The sequence below is a fragment of the Panulirus ornatus genome, chromosome 2 (genome assembly GCF_036320965.1).
Source record: "Panulirus ornatus isolate Po-2019 chromosome 2, ASM3632096v1, whole genome shotgun sequence".
In the NCBI taxonomy this organism is placed as follows: Eukaryota; Metazoa; Arthropoda; class Malacostraca; order Decapoda; family Palinuridae; genus Panulirus; species Panulirus ornatus.
This window is the reverse complement of record NC_092225.1, coordinates 16,878,002-16,901,796: the sequence shown is the minus strand read 5'-3', so window position 1 is coordinate 16,901,796 and position 23,795 is coordinate 16,878,002. Positions and strand designations below refer to the sequence as shown.

The 23,795-nt window shown below is 43.1% G+C and overlaps 1 protein-coding gene across 14 annotated transcripts in view; it reads right to left on the bottom strand.

Moving 5' to 3' along the window:
* LOC139753686 (uncharacterized) overlaps positions 1-23,795 on the bottom strand; it is a 661,673-nt gene that overhangs the window by 157,487 nt on the left and 480,391 nt on the right. For all 14 annotated transcript variants that reach the window (XM_071670482.1, XM_071670373.1, XM_071670454.1 and 11 more), the window contains one exon: positions 7,125-7,254. In XM_071670482.1, coding sequence (XP_071526583.1) covers positions 7,125-7,254 — 130 coding nt within the window. The remainder of the gene's footprint in view (positions 1-7,124; positions 7,255-23,795) is intronic.

Sequence of the window (23,795 nt, the reverse complement as noted above, 5' to 3'; positions counted from 1 at the left end):
CATTCTTTGGGAACGAACACGGGGCATTTACGTTCCAGTTCACCACAAAAAAAAAATTCCAACGCATCACCAGATCCCCAACGAATCGCGAAAGAATCACCAGATCGCCGCCGAATCATGAACGAATCACCAAAATCGAGTCTTCTGGCCTGTGAAACCAAAATAATTACAGGGTCTGAGGATTTTATGGTGATTCCTCAGTCGCACTGACACACGGGGGACGAAGCAAAACCTAAGAGCAGACACCGCCTATTAAACTTCAAAAATACTGAAAAAATCTTGGCCCTTGTGATCTCGAAATTATTATTACATACTTATTTCATAATTACTTCAAGTTATACATACGTACTCTTCCATCTAACATACACTCTCTTCAACAATGGCCTCGCCTTTCCATGACAAAGTCTCTCCAACTCTGGCTCCCCCATCCCTCACAAAACTCCCTCTCCAACGCTGAAATCTTCGCAATAAACCCTCTCCAACATGAAAACCTCCAAAATAGACTCTAATTCCACTACAGACACTCGTCAACACACACACACACACACACACACACACACACACACACATACACACCTACACCCACACACAATTCACAAACCCTCTCCAGTACAAAAACCCTCCTCCACACACACCCACAACCATCCTCCCTCACACCACAACAACAAGCTCTCCAACATTAGCACCCCCATCAGAAACTCTCTCTAACATTCGCACCTTTACAGCAAACGCCTCACTATGCCCACTACGAACCATGACCATGTCTAAAGTCGTGATTTACAGATGGTTCATTTGCGTGGCGACGACCAGGGGAAAGTGTGGAGGTAAACACACCACGAAGGGTGAAATCACACACACACACAAAAAAAAGGTAGCCACAACACCCATATGGAAAAAAAAAGACAAACACGAACACACACACACACACACACACACATACCCAGCGAGTACATTCTGAAATACTGAGAAATACATCAGCACTGGACACACCAGTAGGAGAAAATCCAAATGAAAAATGTTCGAAAACATTCGGAAATCATATCTACATCTGGAGAGAGCAGAACCTGTAGTCTAGGAGTGAAGAGAAGAAACGCTGCAAGCACTAGCCTGGCCCGGCCAAGCACACAAGCAACGGGACACACACACACACACACACACACACACACACACACACACACACGAGTGTGGAACTCCCTCCCGTGTTGTACAAATACGTAATTAAACACACCTACATCCCTACACTTGACTCACTGCCTCCCTCATGTTATTCATTCTGTAATTCACAGCTAGTAATGCTTTATCCTTACTCCTCACACGAGTTAGCCTCTTAACATTATCTTTCATACTGGTTCTCCACTGTATATACTCTTTCCTTCCTACTATTTATCATTCAATACAGTTATTCATGTTCATCCTTATGGTGGTTATTCATATCATTCACGATTGTTCATCCTTCATGCAAAGTCTTTAATACTAGTTATCATATTAATCATTTCACAACTTAATTCTATCATATCAATCGTTTCACAACTTAATTCTATCTATCATACTAATCATTTCACAACTTAATTCTATCATATCAATCGCTTCACAACTTAATTCAAACATATTAACCATTTCACAACTTGATTCTATCATATTAATCACTTCACAACTTAATTCTATCTTTCATATTATTCATTTTGCAACTTAATTCTATCTATCGTTTTAATCTACCATGTCACCCTCCATGTTCAGTCTTTCCAAGCTCTCATCATATCCCTCTCTCATGTCATCCATATTAGCCTTTCACGTCATTCTTCATGTTTGGTCCTTCATAAATCACCCTTCACGTTAATCATTCACGCTATTCATGTCAGTCACCTGTCACTCTCCGACTCCTTCACCATCAATCACACTCATCCATCACGTTCGTCACTGTACGTAAAATTGGTCCCATTACCCTATTTTTCCCCCCGAGACACCCCAGTTCACACCCCATTTACCACACAATGGCCCATCACCCCACCCTGAGCGTTGTTATTATAATGTCAACACCACCACCATTACCCTCCCTAGCAACAGAACAGTCACCAGGTCTTCATAACAACATAAGTACCTGACAAATGTTCTTCAACGTGTCCGTGCACAGAGCTTCGTGTTATTCACGTTCGTGTGTGTGTGTGTGTGTGTGTGTGTGTGTGTGTGTGTGTGTGTGCGTGCGCGAGTTAACCACATTCTGGCTAACACTTCTATCAACAAACACTACTTCACCCTCCACACCCTCCCAGTCCTTCATCTAAATATACTTTTGTTTTATTGTAAGCGAAACCATTAGCGTACCACGAACACTTGAAGGATGCGAATGTTGGACATATCCACATATACGAGAAGACTCGAGGATATATATATATATATATATATATATATATATATATATATATATATATATATATATATATATATATATATCATCCCTGGGGATAGGGGAGAAAGAATACTTCCCACTTATTCCCTGCGTGTCGTAGAAGGCGACTAAAAGGGGAGGGAGCGGGGGGCTGGAAATCCTCCCCTCTCGTTTTTTTTTTAATTTTCCAAAAGCAGGAACAGAGAAGAGGGCCAGGTGAAGATATTCCCTCAAAGGCCCAGTCCTCTATTCTTAACGCTACCTCGCTAATGCGGGAAATGGCGAATAGTTTGAAAGAAAGATATATATATATATATATATATATATATATATATATATATATATATATATAAGATGACATCCATACGTTTAATGTTAATGCTTCAGAAGAGAAACCTACTGTTACAATATTATTAACACAATTTACAGTTGAACCGTGTCTTAGAAAGTCCATGACTTCCGGAACATTCAATAAACACACACACACACACACACACACACACACACACACACACACACACACAGGAATAAAGACAAGATACATACATACAAGGATATGAAGACGGGGCAACACTAGTGCAAGACTGGATCCACCATGTCCAACCAGCGCTGCGGTCATGCAGGAGACTCAGGCCGCTCGTAACCACAACCTTTATCAATAGAGAAAATCAACAGTTGCGCGACAGGCGTTCAGAGTCATGATCTGGCGAAGGACGTCCCCGGCATAGTAAAGAGGTGGCGAGGCCTTATACACGGAGAGACCCGTCGCCCACGTGTACGAAGGGCGTGGGCGGGCGAGGCGTGGGCTGAACGCCGCACATATGGATACAAAATGCCCAATGCATTCAGGTAACGTGTTGGGGTGTGTATGATATACGAGTCTGGGCTGAACCCCCACAACAAGAGGTAAACCACACGGATACGCGCCAAGTTAATACCACAGAATACCCAGTGGATCAACCACGTCCTCTGTTAGTTTCTGCTTCATGAACACTTCGACTCGGCAGAAAGCTCTGGGAGAAACAAAGTGATTAAAAGGCAACACAAAACTCCCCGGCCGGCAACCTCCTTAACACCTCTTAACCTCACCCCCATCACCTCACGACTCTCTCTGACCGATATACTCTTCCCCTCTGAGTGAGGCTCAATTTCAAACACTATTACAACATAAACTTATATATACATACCTGCGTAATGAAAGATCTGAATCCTTCATCTACTGAAGCAATGTGTATCATTTCTTACTTCCCATGTGCTCATCATCCCGGGACAAAACATGACCTTGTCCAGAGTCCACAATAATCAAACAGCTCAGCCAGGCATCAGTTTAAGTTTCAAAATCTTAATCTCTGGAGAGAGAGAGAGAGAGAGAGAGAGAGAGAGAGAGAGAGAGAGAGAGAGAGAGAGAGAGAGAGAGGAACCCCCAGCCCACAGTATGACGAGGTGCCTCGTTCATGAGAACAGCAGCCAACACAAGTCTCTCGGGTAGCAGGCTAGTTGGTTGGTCGGTTGGGCTTCGTAACCATCAACTGCCGGGGGTCATTAACGGCCGTCAATGTCAAGCTTCGTCAATCCAACTTCTTTAGACACGTCCACTCTCGCTGGCCTATTGATAAGGCTCTGGGGAGGGGATCATCAGGTCATGAAGTGGCGAGACTTGCTGAAACACCGGTGCTAGGATCTCGCCAGCCATATCTAAGGAAGGGGTGGAAGGCGGTGCCCACATATACGAGTGTGCGACAAAATCGCAGTAAAGAATTATAATTCATAATTCTTATCATTATCAATTTTGTGGTCACGCAACTGTCAAATGTAATCATATATTCAGACACTCTAACGATATCATACTGGTCGAGATAAGCAGACTTAGGTGTTTTTTTTTTTCTTCCACGCCACATGATAATATGGGGAAGGAAAACATTTTATAAAGCGCTTCTTCTTGCAACGGTGTACACACCAGGCGTTTTCTGTGACCCGACGGTCCGCCCACCCGAGGGGTGACTCATCCATGGGAGTCGTCGGGCCAGATAATAAAAAGGGTGTGGGCTGGGCCAGGGCGGCCGACACCCGCTGATACCAAGTGTTTTACGGCCTTCCCCGGGTACTCAACAAGGACAGTACCTGGTACTTGGTGAGCCAACACCGACGTTTATCTCTTCTGCTGAAAGATGTTTGCGTCGTATGTAGTTTCGTTAATAAGTCGGGGAATTAATACCTTATGTAGATACCAGTATTCTTTTTTTTTTTTTACGGAAGCTTAATCTACAAGGTCTATCATGACAGAATGAATCGCACTTCAGCCGAGCCGTAAAAGGTTAAGCAGTGAACATACAAAGGATAAATGCTGGCGGCCTATATAAGTACACATTCCGACACACCAACTCGAGCAAACAGCTTACTTAACTGCTCTCGTGACCACAGTGACCCCTTGTGTACTTGTTACGGGGTGGGGATGGCTGGCCAAGGAGGCACTCCTTCCCTACACCTTAACCTCTGCCATCCTGCAGCAGCAGCAGCACCAGGAGCGGCGGCGGCTCCGAACAATACCCTCTCCCCTTCCATGCCACTGTCTGGCACCACCAACCACCTGTTGCTGCTGTTGGCCTCACTAATGTTTATGTTCTGTGAAAGCTCCTCCCGGCGGCCAGCCCCGGCTACTACTACTACTACTGCTGATGGAGAACGTTTGTAAGGGCACATACACCAGCCGCCTCCACTTACATAGGGCTCCTCAATGCGGTCTTTCATCAGCCAAATGATGCAGATCTCCCTCATGTCCTTATCGTGGTCTCTCGACCTCCCGTCGCCCGCACACACACACACACACACACACACATCTCTGACACTAACTATCGCAGGCCTCGACGTCCCCCAACCCATCCCACCCTTCCTCCTCCTCCACACATGACCTTCCCTTTAACTGTCGTCTGCTTTTACCCACCTCCTTTCCATGACCAGTCCTTCTTCTTCAGTCTCAATCCTGACCAGCTCTTGATCGAACCGAAAATATTCATCTCTAAACACTGAAATTCTGTAGTAACAAAAACAAAAGACACTCTCGCATTATCATCATTAATTGAATACCAATCTTAAAACATTTCCATCCCATAATCGAATCAACGTTACGTCACACACACTGGAGTCATTCCACCTTCCCTCCGCCCCCCCTTCCCTCCCTCACCACCAAAGCTATCACAGTGTTTTCCCCTCCTCATGCGACCCTCTAATATGCCGCTCTCCATATGCATTTCCCTTTAATTAAACTCTGAAGGCAGGTGCCACTGCTACTAGAGATGTGATGGTTCCCAGGGGGCACCACCAACTCGCCTCTCTCTCTCTCTCTCTCTCTCTCTCTCTCTCTCTCTCTCTCTCTCTCTCTCTCTCTCTCTCTTACACACACACACACACACACACAAAACCTTCTACCCTCTGCCAATGCCATCCTCCATCGTGTCACCTAGAGCGCCCAATATGTTAATCCACTTACAGGCTTCGCTGGACCAGGCTAAAGGTGTCGAATACCATGGCCAAAACTGACCAGCCTCTCATTTGCACAGGTATGCTGCTTCTATCTGCATATGGTACGATGTGTCACATTATCCTTTGCTCATTTGGAAATGCCTTTACTGCTACTGCACATAATTATGTAACAAGTCGAATTTTACCATATATATATATATATATATATATATATATATATATATATATATATATATATATATATATATATACAAGAGAGAGAGAGAGAGAGAGAGAGAGAGAGAGAGAGAGAGAGAGAGAGAGAGAGAGAGAGAGAGAGACTTTGTTTCTGGCGCTACCTTGCTAACGTAGGAAACGGTGGAAAAATGCTATAAATCATCATATAGCCTAAGAGCCGAAAAGTATGATATCATCATATAGCCTAATAAAACTAATTACAGCAAGTCTACAATCAATCAAGCAAGCACGAACTAGATGCTTCATTTCATTCAAACGTTTATTTAATATCAAAGCAAAGTCCACGTTTGATCAGAATACACATACAGCCACAAAGAGACACATTTCGTTTTCATTCAAACATTAAACTGGAGGCAGTAATATATAAGTGATATTTAATAAGAAATTCGAAAAATCTAATAATAATAATAATAATAATAATAATAACAACAATGGTCTACTGAACTGCAGCCAAAGGCTGAAAATTCCAAGAGAAAATATACACAAGATAAACAATGGGCCATAAGAGAGAGGGGCGGATTAAACCGACCTTCTTTCAACGCCACATGTGTTCCTGAGACTCAAGGTTGAGAGCTGATATACACCAGAAATCATTTAAAACGACAGATCCCGCATGCTCAGGATGAATATGGGAACACAAGGTCTCAAAGCATCATTCCCCAGCTGAGAAGGGGGGAGGGGGGGGGGGTCAGTCTGGGGACAAATCCACAGGGGTAAAACATTTACGGCATTTCCTGAGATTTTTCCCCTCCTTCCCTCAGCTTTCCTCAACACAGCGACGAGGCCTTTCCTCGCCCAACGACGTTGTTATATCTGATCACTACTACTACTACTACTACCGCTGACGTAAAATTCCCCACGTGATGCTCACTACCCTCCGGTTATCACTCGCATGACGCATCTTGACACACCGCAGGATAATCAATGTAACTACACAGCACTACACTATACTATACACACACACCGCCTAGGGGTGCCCCCGATAAGTTTATCAACACAGTGGGACGCGCGTGGTACTCACTTGGAGTGCTTTTCGTTGAGGGATGCTCTGCCGCCATGGCTCCTAGGCTGCGGGATGAAAGAGCTACTGCCGTTGGCCGGGGAGGTGGAGCGGCTGCTGCTCGCTGATGTTGCACTCTTCAACTGAGAACCTGTACGCAAAGAAAACGGGAAGTTGAGTCTCAAGAAATGGGAAGACAGCTGCAATGGGGAACTTACTTAGTAATGAATCACTTACAAGGAAATTCATACTTGACCTATCTGGTGTCTTTACAAGTTGGTGACCATCAGAACATACAAGTCCATTAATCACCAACAGTAACACATCTTTGTATTTACATATCTAAATAAATTATAAATCAAACGGGTACACATATAGATATATATATATCTACAATCAAAGGTTCTATACAAATGCAAATAACCATAGAGCAGCACACATCTGGTAGTATCTGGCACACAATCACAACAAAGGCAGTATGGAGGAGTTACCAGATAACAAATGTGCAGCTGCTGTGAACCACGTTTGTTTACCTTTGTATCATTCGCTCCAGTTACCGTGTCGTCAAATACTATGAAAAATCTTATATATATATATATATATATATATATATATATATATATATATATATATATATATATATATATATATATATATATACTAGTAAATGCATGGTTAAGAAAAATGTTCAATAAACATTATAAAAAGCTAGTTTTTAACGGTTTTCCTCTAGCGTGGAAAACTTAAACAGTGCAACCTTAAACAATCTATCCACCGATCAATATTTGCCGTTCGTTAACAGGGACGGTAACTTCAAAACGCATGAAGACAAATAAAACTATATAAAATAACGAGTTCTACAAAACGCCAACAAGGTAAACATTACCATGAGAAACACTTCCACAATCTACACCTGGAACATTTCAAAGAAACCTAGTTCGTCCAATAAGGGAGGGAGGGACATGCAACAGCGCATTAGCGAACACAGAGCTATCCAATGATTCGGAAACTGCAGCCTGACACACACCGCACCATCTGCTCCTCAATTCACGACCCGGACCAGGATTCACCAGGCACAACCTATCGACTACTGACACTTTAGGTTGCCTCTACCAAAACACTGTTCCAATGGGAGGGAGAACACTGAAAATCAAGAGAATATGGAATACCTGTATTCTACGGGGAAAAGAATGCAGCGTTAGCATTTCTATAAACCGAATTGGGGGAGGCCGAGCTAGTACTCAAAACACAAACACTTGATTCACCCTCACCACAAGACATTTCACCAACACCATAACAGAAAATCAGTTACTACAGGTCTAACTAGAGACTGCAGACTGAACCTTCAGGTGATGGTAATAGATCAACCTCATCATACTAATGCATTGTCATGCCCTGCAGTAGGATGTATCAGTGTCGTGGGAAGTCAAATTCTGCTTATGGAGAGTGATTCGATTTCTTTGTATAATATGTAGGAAGTAATTTTTTCTTTAACCTGTCACTGAAAAAGCAGTTTCCAATAATGTCACTACATAACTTTCAATCCTCATACAACAACATTATATAGACTATATTTGTCTTTGTTTCTCGCAAAGTGGTTCTGCTGCTGAATTGACGCAGTTGGCACTAAGCTTGTTTTTGTGTTAAGAGGGCTGTAAAATGTCATAATTCTCTTACACACCCACACTCAACACTATATTCCCACGTGTTCATAAACACACACTTACACATGCATGCATAACACTGTACTTCTTTTTCGTTCACTCGATGATGTAGATTCACTAAAGGAGACTTTTCACTCCCACAGTAACTACAACATGCAGGCAAGATTGGTAAAATCCATAATATATATATATATATATATATATATATATATATATATATATATATATATATATATATATATCAACAAACTTTCACCCGCTCATACATACACATAACCAACTCATAAATCTATTTACAATATACAATGCTCCCTCACCCACCAGACATCCAATAACCTACAAAAGTTCCCAGCCTGAGTGGCAACAAGGGCCCTGGTGACATTTGTATCCAGTGAGTCACCGCAACACCCCAACCCTCTCTTACTACACAACTTTTGCTTCAGGTGTTGTGGGTTACTTGGGGGGAAATATGGAGGGATTCTTTAACTGCATGTAGAAGGGGAGGTGACAACAAAGGGATCTGGGATAAATGCGAGATGAAGGCAGAGGCAGCGAGTGTATGTGGTCTTAAAATTGTCTTTAATAATGAAGGCGGAAGTTTTTTTTTTACTTTTAAGTTGGTGCATGAAGCTTTATGATAATGGCCTTAATGACCCTGGCAGCCGATAGGTCTTACGCCCAACCAAGCAACCAATCACTGGTCTAATCATGAAAACCTCACATGTACAGCCTAGCCTTAGTCGTAATATATCAAGATCACTACATGCACTAATGTATATCACTATTAGTTTAAAACATATGGTGAATAAAATACGACTTTCATGGTCGAATGTTTCCTAAATTCAAGAAATACATCACCTTAAACTGAAATACCTATGGCCCCAGGGTCAAAACATGGGAGGCCAATTTGGGTAGTCACGGGCCATAACGTATACCAGAGATACTTGCTATAAACGAACTGTTAAAACTTGGCAAATGACTCACTTCGAAAATCACAGACTGTCATATAATGGTTCCAGTGTCGATAGCTGTCCAGATGCGTCGCCCCATTAGGTAAAAAACCTGACAGTTCCTCCCTCCTCGCCATGGCTGGCCAGGATGATACTGGCTTCAAAACGGTCGGTTTGTTTACATACGGAGGGTACGCGCCTACGAACCTAAACATATTTTCATTTTAGGAAACGTTTTCCTTGTATGGGAAACGCTTAGGAATAAGAGTGACAGTATCTCTACAAATTGAAGAACGGTTTTCTTTACAAATCATATACAAATGTTTTAATGTACTCTTACAATTACCGAAAAGACGAATCGATAAAAAAAACTGGAAACTAGCAAACTTTGAGATTGTTTTGGACAAACTCCGTTACATTCTGGATGAACCTGATATGAATAAAAGCTTCAAAAGGTAAAAATATAAAGGATCAAACATAGCTAATGAAGTATCAAATATCCATGACCTCTTCGATGATGCCTGTGGCGAGTGTGCGCAGGAGACGTGACTTACCAAAGTAAAAGGACGATTCTGGCTAAAGCGACCCAGGCCGCGGGCGTGATGTGGCTCGCGTTACACAGCTTATACAGTCATCAGGAGTTCGTGCCCTCAATCATGATAGAGATTTAAAATACACGTGCTATCATTATATATATATATATATATATATATATATATATATATATATATATATATATATATATATATATATATATTGGCCAAGCTGCATCACTGGGAGTACACAGCTACAGCCTCAAGAACCTCTCATTCCAAAGGAGTCCATATTTCCCTGCTACTTGATGTAGCGCAACCTTGAGCTGTATGAGCCTTTAGAATGAATATGGTGCATGTGAACATCAGATGCGCTTATCATTAGTATACTGGAGTGCCTGTATTGGGCAGCTGCCTCCACCAGAACGCATTTGGGAAATCAAGATGCAAAATTCGTGAGGACGTCGCGACTGAATCATTCAATCAAAATCTAGATATTCAGGTGAAATCTGGACTGTGGACAGATTTGCTGGGTTTTAAGTAGGTCAGGCAAGGTCAGGTCTGGTTAGAGTATATATATATATATATATATATATATATATATATATATATATATATATATATATATATATATATGTATGTAGCATTTATGGATCTGGAGAAGGCATATGATAGAGTTGATAGAGATGCTCTGTGGAAGGTATTAAGAATATATGGTGTGGAAGGAAAGTTGTTAGAAGCAGTGAAAAGCTTTCATCGAGGATGTAAGGCATGTGTACGTGTAGGAAGAGAGGAAAGTGATTGGTTCTCAGTGAATGTAGGTTTGCGGCAGGGGTGTGTGATGTCTCCATGGTTGTTTAATTTGTTTATGGATGGGGTTGTTAGGGAGGTAAATGCAAGAGTTTTGGAAAGAGGGGCAAGTATGAAGTCTGTTGGGGATGAGAGAGCTTGGGAAGTGAGTCAGTTGTTGTTCGCTGATGATACAGCGCTGGTGGCTGATTCATGTGAGAAACTGCAGAAGCCGGTGACTGAGTTTGGAAAAGTGTGTGGAAGAAGAAAGTTAAGAGTAAATGTGAATAAGAGCAAGGTTATTAGGTACAGTAGGGTTGAGGGTCAAGTCAATTGGGAGGTGAGTTTGAATGGAGAAAAACTGGAGGAAGTGAAGTGTTTTAGATATCTGGGAGTGGATCTGGCAGCGGATGGAACCATGGAAGCGGAAGTGGATCATAGGGTGGGGGAGGGGGCGAAAATCCTGGGGGCCTTGAAAAATGTGTGGAAGTCGAGAACATTATCTCGGAAAGCAAAAATGGGTATGTTTGAAGGAATAGTGGTTCCAACAATGTTGTATGGTTGCGAGGCGTGGCCTATGGATAGAGTTGTGCGCAGGAGGATGGATGTGCTGGAAATGAGATGTTTGAGGACAATGTGTGGTGTGAGGTGGTTTGATCGAGTGAGTAACGTAAGGGTAAGAGAGATGTGTGGAAATAAAAAGAGCGTGGTTGAGAGAGCAGAAGAGGGTGTTTTGAAGTGGTTTGGGCACATGGAGAGGATGAGTGAGGAAAGATTGACCAAGAGGATATATGTGTCGGAGGTGGAGGGAACAAGGAGAAGAGGGAGACCAAATTGGAGGTGGAAAGATGGAGTGAAAAAGATTTTGTGTGATCGGGGCCTGAACATGCAGGAGGGTGAAAGGAGGGCAAGGAATAGAGTGAATTGGAGCGATGTGGTATACCGGGGATGACGTGCTGTCAGTGGATTGAATCGGGGCATGTGAAGCGTCTGGGGTAAACCATGGAAAGCTGTGTAGGTATGTATATTTGCGTGTGTGGACGTATGTATATACATGTGTATGGGGGGGGGGGCATTTCTTTCGTCTGTTTCCTTGCGCTACCTCGCAAACGCGGGAGACAGCGACAAAGTATAATAAATAAATAAAAATATATATATTGTCTATACGGAACATTAGGCAACAGCGACTGCGTTCGATGTCTTGCCTCAAGATACATGAAGCCTTCAAAATTAAATTCGATATCTATGATACTATCATTGGCTATGATGGCCTGCCTTTTGACCCCGCTCAGGTCGAAGGTCATTCCATGATACCGCAAAGGGTCGCACCGCCGAACTCCTGGGTTTAATATATATATCCAATTAAAACCAGTGTACACAAATCAACACAGAAATCACAACTCCTACCCCCATTACAAGAACAGAGAACAAACAATTTTCAATCGGGGACAGACACTCTACATCCACGTATTAACTAACTGGAAAAGATGACAGAACCGAGATTTAAAAACATTACCCACTACACCACGACGGCGATGCAAGAGACCCTCTGTTGAGGGTAGAGTGATGTGCTGTTGGGCGGGTATACAGGAGCAGAGGATAGACACCTTAAAACGGACCTCCCCTGTCCACACACTCACACACGCACGACTGATCTCCCTTTCCTCCCTCATCCCTTGTAATGGTCATCTCTTGTGCTCGGTAAGCCGGGAGAGAGATGGAGGGGGGGAGGGACACCATTCTAGGATCCTTGCTGACGTTCCCTGGCCCTAAGCGAGAGAGAGAGAGAGAGAGAGAGAGAGAGAGAGAGAGAGAGAGAGAGAGAGAGAGAGAGAGAGAGAGAGAAATATTTCTTTTATTTTTTCTGTCATGATGTAAATGAATTGTGGGTCAAGTCTACTGGTACGTGGTTAGGTGGTTAGTGTGTGTATGGTTCATCACAAGCAATACCTGCTGAAGTGATGAACGTATTTATGATTCATCACAAGCAACACCCATTGAGGTGATGAGTATGTAAATGATGCATCGCAAGCAACACCTGGTGAGGTGATGAGTGTGTAGATGATTCATCAGTGAGACGAAGTTTTGATGCTAAGGAGTCAACAACACGACCCACCCACCCACCCTCTCCTCCTCCTCCTCCTCCTCACACTTTACACACCTGTGTTTTTATATCGACCCTCCTCCACCAGGCTGCCACCCAGGGAAGCGTTCGCTGGACGAGTTCTGCTCAACACCTGATCCTTACAAGAACCAAAGTTACACGTCATTTGTATCGTTTCTCGAACTCGACATCAAAAGCAGAAAAACTGACCACAACGCCAGTTTATAAATGCTTCTGAGGATATTGTCGTCAGATCATTCTTCCTGATGCGACGCTGGTGTCAAAAGTGAGGCTTGCCTGTGCAGCGGTTGTCCAATTAGTTGAAAAATGCTGTATCATTAAAAAAAAAAAAAGGAGGCGAAATGATATTATCTTCGTAACAGCAGTTTGAAGCTATAACCTAGATGGACGAAGATAAAGCTCTGGACATTTATGCACTATGTGCACATAATATCAGTCCTGTGTGTGTGTGTGTGTGTGTGTGTGCAGGGTCAATAAACCTACGGGTCACGGCCTCAAACAGCCTCACTGATCACGGGATCATCAACAAAGCCTGGACCAGATCCGGAAAATATAACGGAACTCCATCGACCTACTCGCCCGAGGCAATCACTTTGAATCACGTACATGTAACAAAACATATGATAAGGAGGGGAACCAGCGTGCACGATAAGGAACCAAGCGCAAGCACAACATCTACGATAAGGCTTGGCAAAAAAAAAAAAAAAAAAAAAAAGACGTGGACGAAGTGGAATTCAGCCAGAGTGAGAGAGGCCGTGCATATGACATGAACCCCGGGCCAGAACGACTTTAGACAAACAAACAACGCCCGACTTCAATAAGAACACAAAAGTCCCAGTAGCAGGGCTAGTCAAAGGACCCATTAATTCAGACAGGAGGACAAACAAAGAGGCAAATCTTCAGTCCAACATGACGAGGAGGCCGCAGCCTCCTGCACTGGTGTTGGGTGTCTGAGCTATGGTAAGGAAGGATAAGGGGATTAACCAACAGATCCTTCTTCGCCCTCCCCCCCTCCTGAGTGTCATCAAGACAAATGACGGTCACATCGCCCCGCGCCAGCCAACATCTGCTACTGTGGAGACTCATCGCTGCTCAACTACGTCTGATGCGCTATAAAGTAACCAGCATAATCCTACGTATAACAGATTCCACGTCCGCTTTCTGCATCTTAATGTGGGCCATCTATATCAAACCTGTTTAAAAGAAAAAAAAAAGGTGTGAAAGTAGGATAGAATACCCTTCCTTTGGCCAGCGGCTGGCTTGTCAGGTCATCTGTTGTATCATCTATATCGGCGCTGTTGAGGAGGAGGGAGGGAGGGAGCGAGCGAGTGTGGAGGCTGATGATGGAGGCGCCTAATGGATCACACGTCCAGCTCACACACAAAGACGGATGGCCCGCTCTGGGAACCATCACCTATTATTAGCACCGACGAAACACATATCGAGATAGTCTCTTAAAATAGGATAAAACGGCTGATAATTACCCTCCTTCCTGCGTGTGTTGGTGCGTTTTTTTTACGTACGTTCGTGGAACTAAGACGATGTAAAAAAAAAAAAAAAAATGTCGCAGGTTAGAGGCAAAAATTCCCATTTTCTTTGTCACCAGTGAAATGCAGAGAGAAAACATGGAAGAGGAGTGGGTAAAAGGAGGACAGAGAAAATATAAGAAACTTTAGGATAAAAAAAAAAAATAATCTGAATGGAGTCCAGAACAATGACCTTTAGACTTCCAGATAAACGCAAAGAGAAAACGAGTCTGGGGGGGGTAACTGTCTCACCGCAAAAAAAAAAGAGATATGAACCTGACACAAGAAATGGGAAAATAACCAAAAATAAAACCCCACATGATAATCAGGACGTCAGGGAAGAGGAAGCACCCGTTCGTGTGATAAGAGAAAAACACCAAAAATATCTGGACTAGGACGTGGAATTACCGTGAAAAATTGCCTGCTGTATCGGCCCAAAGGTACATGAGGGAGCACGTAAACGAACAGTGCAGCAATGGAATGTTCGAGGAGAGAATGAATCAAGTGCTTATTCAATCTTAAATATCCTTACGATCGTCGACTGGAATATCTCTTTCACAACGCATGCCTCTCCCATGTATGTCTTACAATATCATAAATCTTTATGGACAAATTTAAACCCAAAGCTTTCTCCTCCAGGGCTGCCAGACACCGGGAACCCCACATCCATCACTGAACATAAACTACCACCAAACAGGGATCATAAACAGCCACTGTAGGACAAGCCAGAGATCCAGACGTCATCCCAGACATGTAAACAGCAGCAGAGTAGCCAGACTCTTCCTAAGGAGCGGAACATTCCGTATCCCACAAGATAAAGCTACAAATACCATACTGGAAACATGTAAACACGAATCATATCTGACACACATCACACACATCACAGATCCATAGCCTCGTCCCCAGTCTGGGACAGAAGCAATATGATAACCTAAGCAATATAGCAAATATCGATCATGTCTTCCTTTTCAGTATCAATTTCATGAGAACAGCGACTCCTTCCTTAAGGAGGCAATATCAAAGAAAATAAGTAGCGTATGAAACCCAGAAAAGATAACCTATCTTGGCGAGGACTGGAGAAAGCCATGGCCTTTATTTCCAAAACGACAGGCTGGATCCTGCGCTCCTTCAAAACGAGGCACACTATTACCCCTCATAACCATTCACTCCATAACTGGCTGAGAGAGGAGAGAGAGAGAGAGAGAGAGAGAGAGAGAGAGAGAGAGAGAGAGAGAGAGAGAGAGAGAGAGAGAGAGAGAGAGAGAGAGAAATGGACCAACCAGATGATGCGTAGATAACACTGAAAATTCCTATTACAGAGAATGGCCCCGATAGGACAGCGATAAGGCTAAGGATAACCAGACAACCTGAGTGAAAGAAGACCAGTCCAGTTTGGCGCTCAGATGGAACTCCTGCTGGCAAAATAAACCCGCGAAAGCAACGTCAAATAAGAACCGGAAAAAAAAAAAAGTTAACAGGTGGGTATGGTGACCACTGACAAATACATTCGATAAAAAAGAAATCGGGAATAATAAAGACAGACGCACAACTGGAAGACATGAACAAGACGATAGTGTACGCAATGGGTGATGGAGGGAGAAAACGGAATATCACACTTTAGGAAGAAAGAGCATTGGCACAGGGAAAGGAAGGAAGTAAAGGGAGAAACAGGGAGATGACTCAAGTTTATAAACTCCATTAAACTTCGTCATTTAAAGCGAACTTTTAAATCCCGCCATTGCAAATGTACCGTTTAATTACGCCACCCTTCCCATTTAAACCTATTTATTTCATCTATTTTTGAAATTGAATTTACTACGCTTTCGTAAATGGGTTGTTTGGATTGTCTTACTGATACTCGACGCTACGCTCTCGTGAATAGGTTATTTGGAACATTTGATTGACTATGCCATACTAAGTCTCTCGTAAATAGGTTACTTGGATCATCTTATTGATATCGCTACACTCTCGTATATACGTTATTTAAACAATCTTTTTGATATTCCATTAAAAAAATAATTGTGAAAGTTATTACGCTCTGTTTGCTACATTTACTATCCTTAGTTCCCTCATTATACTCAATGTTTCTGGATATTTCAATAAATAGTTAATGACGTAAGTCGTTTCATTTTTGGATGAGGTCGTAATAAGCTTCAGAAATAAAAAGGGTCGACGAAGAGAAATGGCTGAGGACTACTCTCACAAATCATCAGGTCTTCTGTTATCTGGCTTTCCCATGAACAGTAGCACTTCAGCAGATAATCTCGCCACAGACCACTAGGTCTTCTGTTATCACAGCATTGTACTATTTCTTCAGAGCTGTCTGGCCATATGTCACATTGGGGTCTGAATATACACTGGGAGGAGGCTTACGTTGAAAACATTCAAGTGATTGTTGTGGGAAAAAATCTTATGAAAATATAACGTTTGTTTGTCGTCCATGGTACTGGTGAACCTTCCAACCAGCAACCAAACACGATGATCCTTAAGCACGATGGTATAACCCCTAATGGTTTACCTCAAGGTCATGTCATCTCATCCAAAGGTCGTACCACTGTGCTTCAAGGATTGTACCGACATTCAAGGATCGTACCGTTGTGCTTCAAGGATTGTACCGTCATTCAAGGGTCGTACACCTGCATTCAAATGGGTTATATGTAACTAAAGTACAATTAGGTACACATTCACTTTGCACCTAATAACCTCGTATCTACAGGATATGACAAGCATTCAAATGGGTTATATGTAACTAAAGTACAATTAGGTGCACATTCACTTTGCACCTTATAACCTCGTATCTACAGGATATGACAATCAAAAATAGGAAAGAAGCGGACTGAGAACAGGAAATGTTTACAGCGTCAGTTTCCAATAAAACTTACAACCTGAAATAACTCTAGCAGCCAGGCAGACCCTACGACACCATTTCTATAAGTCGGATATAGACGAGCAATACACCGAGTCGCCTCCCTAACACGAAGCAACGACGCCTTAGTGTCTTACGAAACATCGTGCGACACTACCTTAGCAGGTCACCACCGTCAGGAACAGATGGTGGGGCCTTTGAGGACATGATAATCCTCGCCTAGCTCCTTCCCTCCTTCCCGCGTTCACAAAAATAACAATACACTCGCCTTCTACGACATGTAGGAGTTACGTGGGTGTCTCGTAAAGGAACCTACATTTAGCTACGAAGCATGAGTCCACACGACCAGCATACTCGAGAAGAGAGTGGCCGTAACACATCAAAATTTGGCACGAAATATACCCGCCGATTCAACACTGGTTGAAGTCGTTCGGGAAGACCACCCCGTTAACAGAGTCAGAGTCACTTCACCTTCTCACCTGAGGAGGAGGAGGAGGAGGAGGACGACGACGACGACGACGACGAAGCATACCATACTACTGAAGAGCAGGTCATAAGAAAACATGGATAGCTAAGCCAGGAAGCGAAAGTAGGTTTCCGGTATTCGAACACCAAAATTGCAGTAAACTCGGTGGTGTAACATTTCCAGTGTGATTGTGTGTGTGCCACATTAACCTTACATACTGGAAACAAAACCAGCGATATAGGTCATATTAACCATACATACTGAAAACCCACCATAAATAGGTTATTCTAACCACATAAGTCCCCTAAAACATGCCATATTAACCATACATACTGTAAACCCACCTAAAGTAGGCTATTCTAACCACATAAATCCCCAAAAACAAGCCATATTAACCATACAATACTGTAATCCCACCAACAATTAATTATATAAACCACAATAAATTCCTCAAAATAAGTCTTATTAACCATAAATACTGTAACTCCCTAAAATCAGTTATATCAACCATACCTACTGTAAACCCTCTAACACAGGTCATATCAACCACACCTTTAACTCCCTAAAACACGTCATATTTATCATAGATACAGAAAAACCCTTGAGTGACATCACCACACCTTAAGACAAAGGGCAATCCACACACACACACACACACACACACACACACACACACACACACACCACGGGTACCAACAACTCTCCTATTTTTTGTAATACAAATTAACTCTTACGAAACAAAGGCATAATTGCTGACACAAGCAACTTGTCCCCTATGAACAGGAAATGGAGTGCATAAGACAGAGTCGTATATTAAATGTACCCGTGTTTATATATATATATATATATATATATATATATATCACTGGAGTGATAGTTTTCATGCATGGTGTTTTTGACAAGAAAATAGTGAAGTTGGAGAAAAATGTAGCTTAGACATTGAAGCTTATTGATACAGTGGTGAAATTGATGAGAACTGCTATTGACGTTTGTGTGAATATATATATATATATATATATATATATATATATATATATATATATATATATATATATATATATATATTCCTATGAGTCCACGGGGAAAATGAAACACGAAAAGTTCCCAAGTGCACTTTCGTGTAATAATCACATCATCAGGGGAGACACAAGAGAGAAATATATATACATATAAATACATAAATAGATAGACGGATAGATAGACATAGATAGATAAATAGATATGTTGCCACTACTTTTTTTTTTATTTTACCAACCACACACCTTGGGTCCGTATTTAACAACTGTTTCCATAGATGAAGGTGTATAGTCACAACAACGCAGGTGTAAAGTTTCTACACCTACGTTACATGGCTCCACCCACCCACCCACACACACAGTAGCAGGTACTCATCCGGGAACGGATCATCACCTTCCTCCATCCAAGTCACAGAGTCTCTCTGAATTTTACCCTCAGCAAACATCGCCTACTTAACGGTCCTTCTTCCCGATACCGGGCAGGTCAAGGAAGATATCGGCATCGCCAGTGGAGGTATCAGGGCCAGCAGTGGATGTATAGGGGCCGGCAGTGGAGGTATCAGGGCCGGCAGTGGAGGTATCAGGGCCAGCAGTGGAGGTATCAGGGCCAGCAGTGGATGTATAGGGGCCAGCAGTGGAGGTATCAGGGCCGGCAGTGGAGGTATCAGGGCCAGCAGTGGAGGTATAGGGGCCGGCAGTGGAGGTATCAGGGCCGGCAGTGGAGGTATCAGGGCCAGCAGTGGAGGTATAGGGGCCGGCAGTGGAGGTATCAGGGCCAGCAGTGGAGGTATCAGGGCCAGCAGTAGAGGTATAGGGGCCGGCAGTGGAGGTATCAGGGCCAGCAGTGGAGGTATCAGGGCCAGCAGTGGAGGTATAGGGGCCGGCAGTGGAGGTATCAGGGCCAGCAGTGGAGGTATAGGGGCCGGCAGTGGAAGTATCAAGACCGAGTGAGTTTATATCGGGACTCGAGGCCCCATATCCCCGTTCAGCTCTTGGGATTATCACAAACTCCAAAGCCTGGGCGTGTTAAAGGTCAACACTACATCAAGTGGAACGCCGAAACGAAACCCAGAAGGAACTCATAAAACTACTAACCAATAAAGATAGAATGGTCATGGCTATATTATTCTTTTCAATATTACGATGTACTCTACATCTGGTGAAGTCTTCGGGGGTTCATCTACCCCTACAACCCACGTCTGTTGCTGGATGTAGCACACCGCAGGCCTGCGAGAGAGAGTCCTTGTGATACGAGAGAGAGAGAGGAAATCTCTACTCCTACATCAACTTCTTCAATATCCTGCAAAAATGTCTTCACACTTAGTCCGAATAACTGAATTATCATCAATTAATAACTCGTCGTTCTTCTTCGCTTGTTTCTCCCAGCTCTGAGAGCCTGCCCGACCTATCGCGTGACGCCTTTTTTAAACGTCGCAAGTGACCAACTGCTTCCCGTCACACGCCACCATTAGCCCTCCCCAAGCGTCCGTCACGTTTTTGCGGCATGACCACCCATCTGTGACGTAACAGCTCCTTATCTAACCAGGAGACGGTGCCGTAACAGCTCCTTATCTCACCAGGACACACGCAAGCACACAATAATAACTCACTACAGACAAGCAAGCAGACTTGCCAAGGGTGCAGCGTTAGAACTCGCGTCCACTGTCGTCTACGCAAAGCACCATCGGACTCACATACGTACGCAAGCACGGGCAAGGACTCAAAAGGACTAACGTACCCGCAAGCAATCACACCTGTAGAGCGCACCCGCATGCACCCGAATTCAAAGGCATTCTCATACCAACCCTCTGTAACTACAACATACACATAATCAAAAGGTCTCGAACCCACGGCCATATTAAGAAGCCTCCACTTACAACCACGAGACGAACAAATTACGTGCACCTATAAATGGAACAAGAGATCCAAACGTATATTCAAATAAAGCATATATTGCTTTTACTAACAGACGCACCAATACGTACAGCTACAACGTTCAGTGAAAGGAGAGGGTGGTGGTACACTGAGAAATACAGTGTACACTACAAGAGACTTTGTACTCCCCTTACAGCACGTGACAGGCACAAACCCTCTGTAATGGAGAACAACAAATGTCAACAAGGAGGCAAGTAGAGCGAAGTGAATAATTTGAGGAGTGGAGCACAACCCACCTGTTCCTCCCTCCTTAGTGGCGGTGGTTTTAAATTATGTGTGTGTGGTGTGTGTGTGTGTGTGTGTGTGTGTGTGTGTGTGTGTGTGTGTGTGTGTGTGTGTGTGAAAGAAAGCCAAGCATACGGACAGACATACACGGATCTACAGACACAAACATACACAGGTATGTAAACAAAAACACAAATCTAAGCAAACGAACAGCACAAGGGTTTGTGGATTGTTTACATCCAGACTGCCAGAAAGCATTTGACACTGTGTCATGTAAGAGGCTGGATCTTCAGGCTGTAAACATGGGCAAAGAATCCTTCGATGGACTGAAAATTACCTTAATGGAAAGGGACAAAAGGACGAGTTTCCGAGAATCCTTCTCCAATCGCAATGTTGTCACTTCTGGTGTGCCGCCGAGTTCTGTTCTGAAACCACTGCTCTTCTTGATCCATGTTAATGATTTGCCAGTAAGATTAGAACTCATACCTGAACATTTTGGGGGGTTGATGCCCAAGTCATACGGGAAGTTAAGAATCTGAGAGACTGCATCCTTTTACAAGGGGATCTAGACAAACGTAAAAAAAATTAACTCTTGTTACGAACTGCATGAAATATTCACACCAACGCAAACTAAAATAAAAAGATATATATATATATTTAGCTTCCCAACCAGTCGCTTCTGATGGATTAAATATGAAAATCTGTGCGATTCTATTTGGGTAAATACAGCTCACGCACTTTCCCTAGTGAACACGAAAAGTAAATCCAGAGGGGGGAAAAAACGAGGCAGCGATCACAAAGATAATTCCTATGGATCCCCTACCGCTCCGTCCAGCCCGATACCAGCGAGGGAATATAATGGAACACCACATACAGATAATGGAACACTATATAAGAGAATAGAACACCACATACAGATAATGGAACACTATATAAGAGAATAAAACGCACATACAGGTAATGGAACACTATACAAAAGAATAGAACACCACATACAGGTAATGGAACACTATATAAGAGAAAAGAACGCACATAGAGGTAATGGAACACTATTTACGAGAATAGAACACCATATACAGATAATGGATCCCCGTATATAAATGAGATACCACCACATCCAATGATGAAACACCACATAAGAATGATGAAACACCACGTATAAGATACTGGAGCACCACATACGACAAGAGAAACACCCGAACGCGATAATGAAACACCACACAGAGATAATGGGGCCCCACAATCACCCGGAAACCAAACCATTACATCAGACAAACCCACGATCTTCTACACCACCACCACCACACCCACTGCTATCATCATTACCCATGCTACACTCCTACCACCCTTTCTCCATCACCTCCTTCCTCCTACAACCCCATTCTCAGCAACACTATCACCATGACTACCCTCGCCCCACTAACCACTATATATATATATATATATATATATATATATATATATATATATATATATATATATATATTTTTTTTTTTTTTTTTTTTTTTTTTTTTTTTTTTTTTTTTTATACTTTGTCGCTGTCTCCCGCGTTTGCGAGGTAGCGCAAGGAAACAGACGAAAGAAATGCCCCCCCCCCCCCCCCATACACATGTACATACACACGTCCACACACGCAAATATACATACCTACACAGCTTTCCATGGTTTACCCCAGACGCTTCACATGCCTTGCTTCAATCCACTGACAGCACGTCAACCCCTGTATACCACATGACTCCAATTCACTCTATTTCTTGCCCTCCTTTCACCCTCCTGCATGTTCAGGCCCCGATCACACAAAATCTTTTTCACTCCATCTTTCCACCTCCAATTTGGTCTCCCTCTTCTCCTCGTTCCCTCCACCTCCGACACATATATCCTCTTGGTCAATCTCTCCTCACTCATTCTCTCCATGTGCCCAAACCATTTCAAAACACCCTCTTCTGCTCTCTCAACCACGCTCTTTTTATTTCCACACATCTCTCTTACCCTTACGTTACTTACTCGCTCAAACCACCTCACACCACACATTGTCCTCAAACATCTCATTTCCAGCACATCCATCCTCCTGCGCACATCTCTATCCATAGCCCACGCCTCGCAACCATACAGCATTGTTGGTACCACTATTCCCTCAAACATACCCATTTTTGCTTTCCGAGATAATGTTCTCGACTTCCACACATTTTTCAAGGCTCCCAAAATTTTCGCCCCCTCCCCCACCCTATGATCCACTTCCGCTTCCATGGTTCCATCCGCTGACAGATCCACTCCCAGATATCTAAAACACTTCACTTCCTCCAGTTTTTCTCCATTCAAACTCACCTCCCAATTGACTTGACCCTCACCCCTACTGTACCTAATAACCTTGCTCTTATTCACATTTACTCTCAACTTTCTTCTTCCACACACTTTACCAAACTCAGTCACCAGCTTCTGCAGTTTCTCACATGAATCAGCCACCAGCGCTGTATCATCAGCGAACAACAATTGACTCACTTCCCAAGCTCTCTCATCCCCAACAGACTTCATACTTGCCCCTATGGGTCCACGGGGAAAATGAAACACGGTAAGTTCCCAAGTGCACTTTCGTGTAA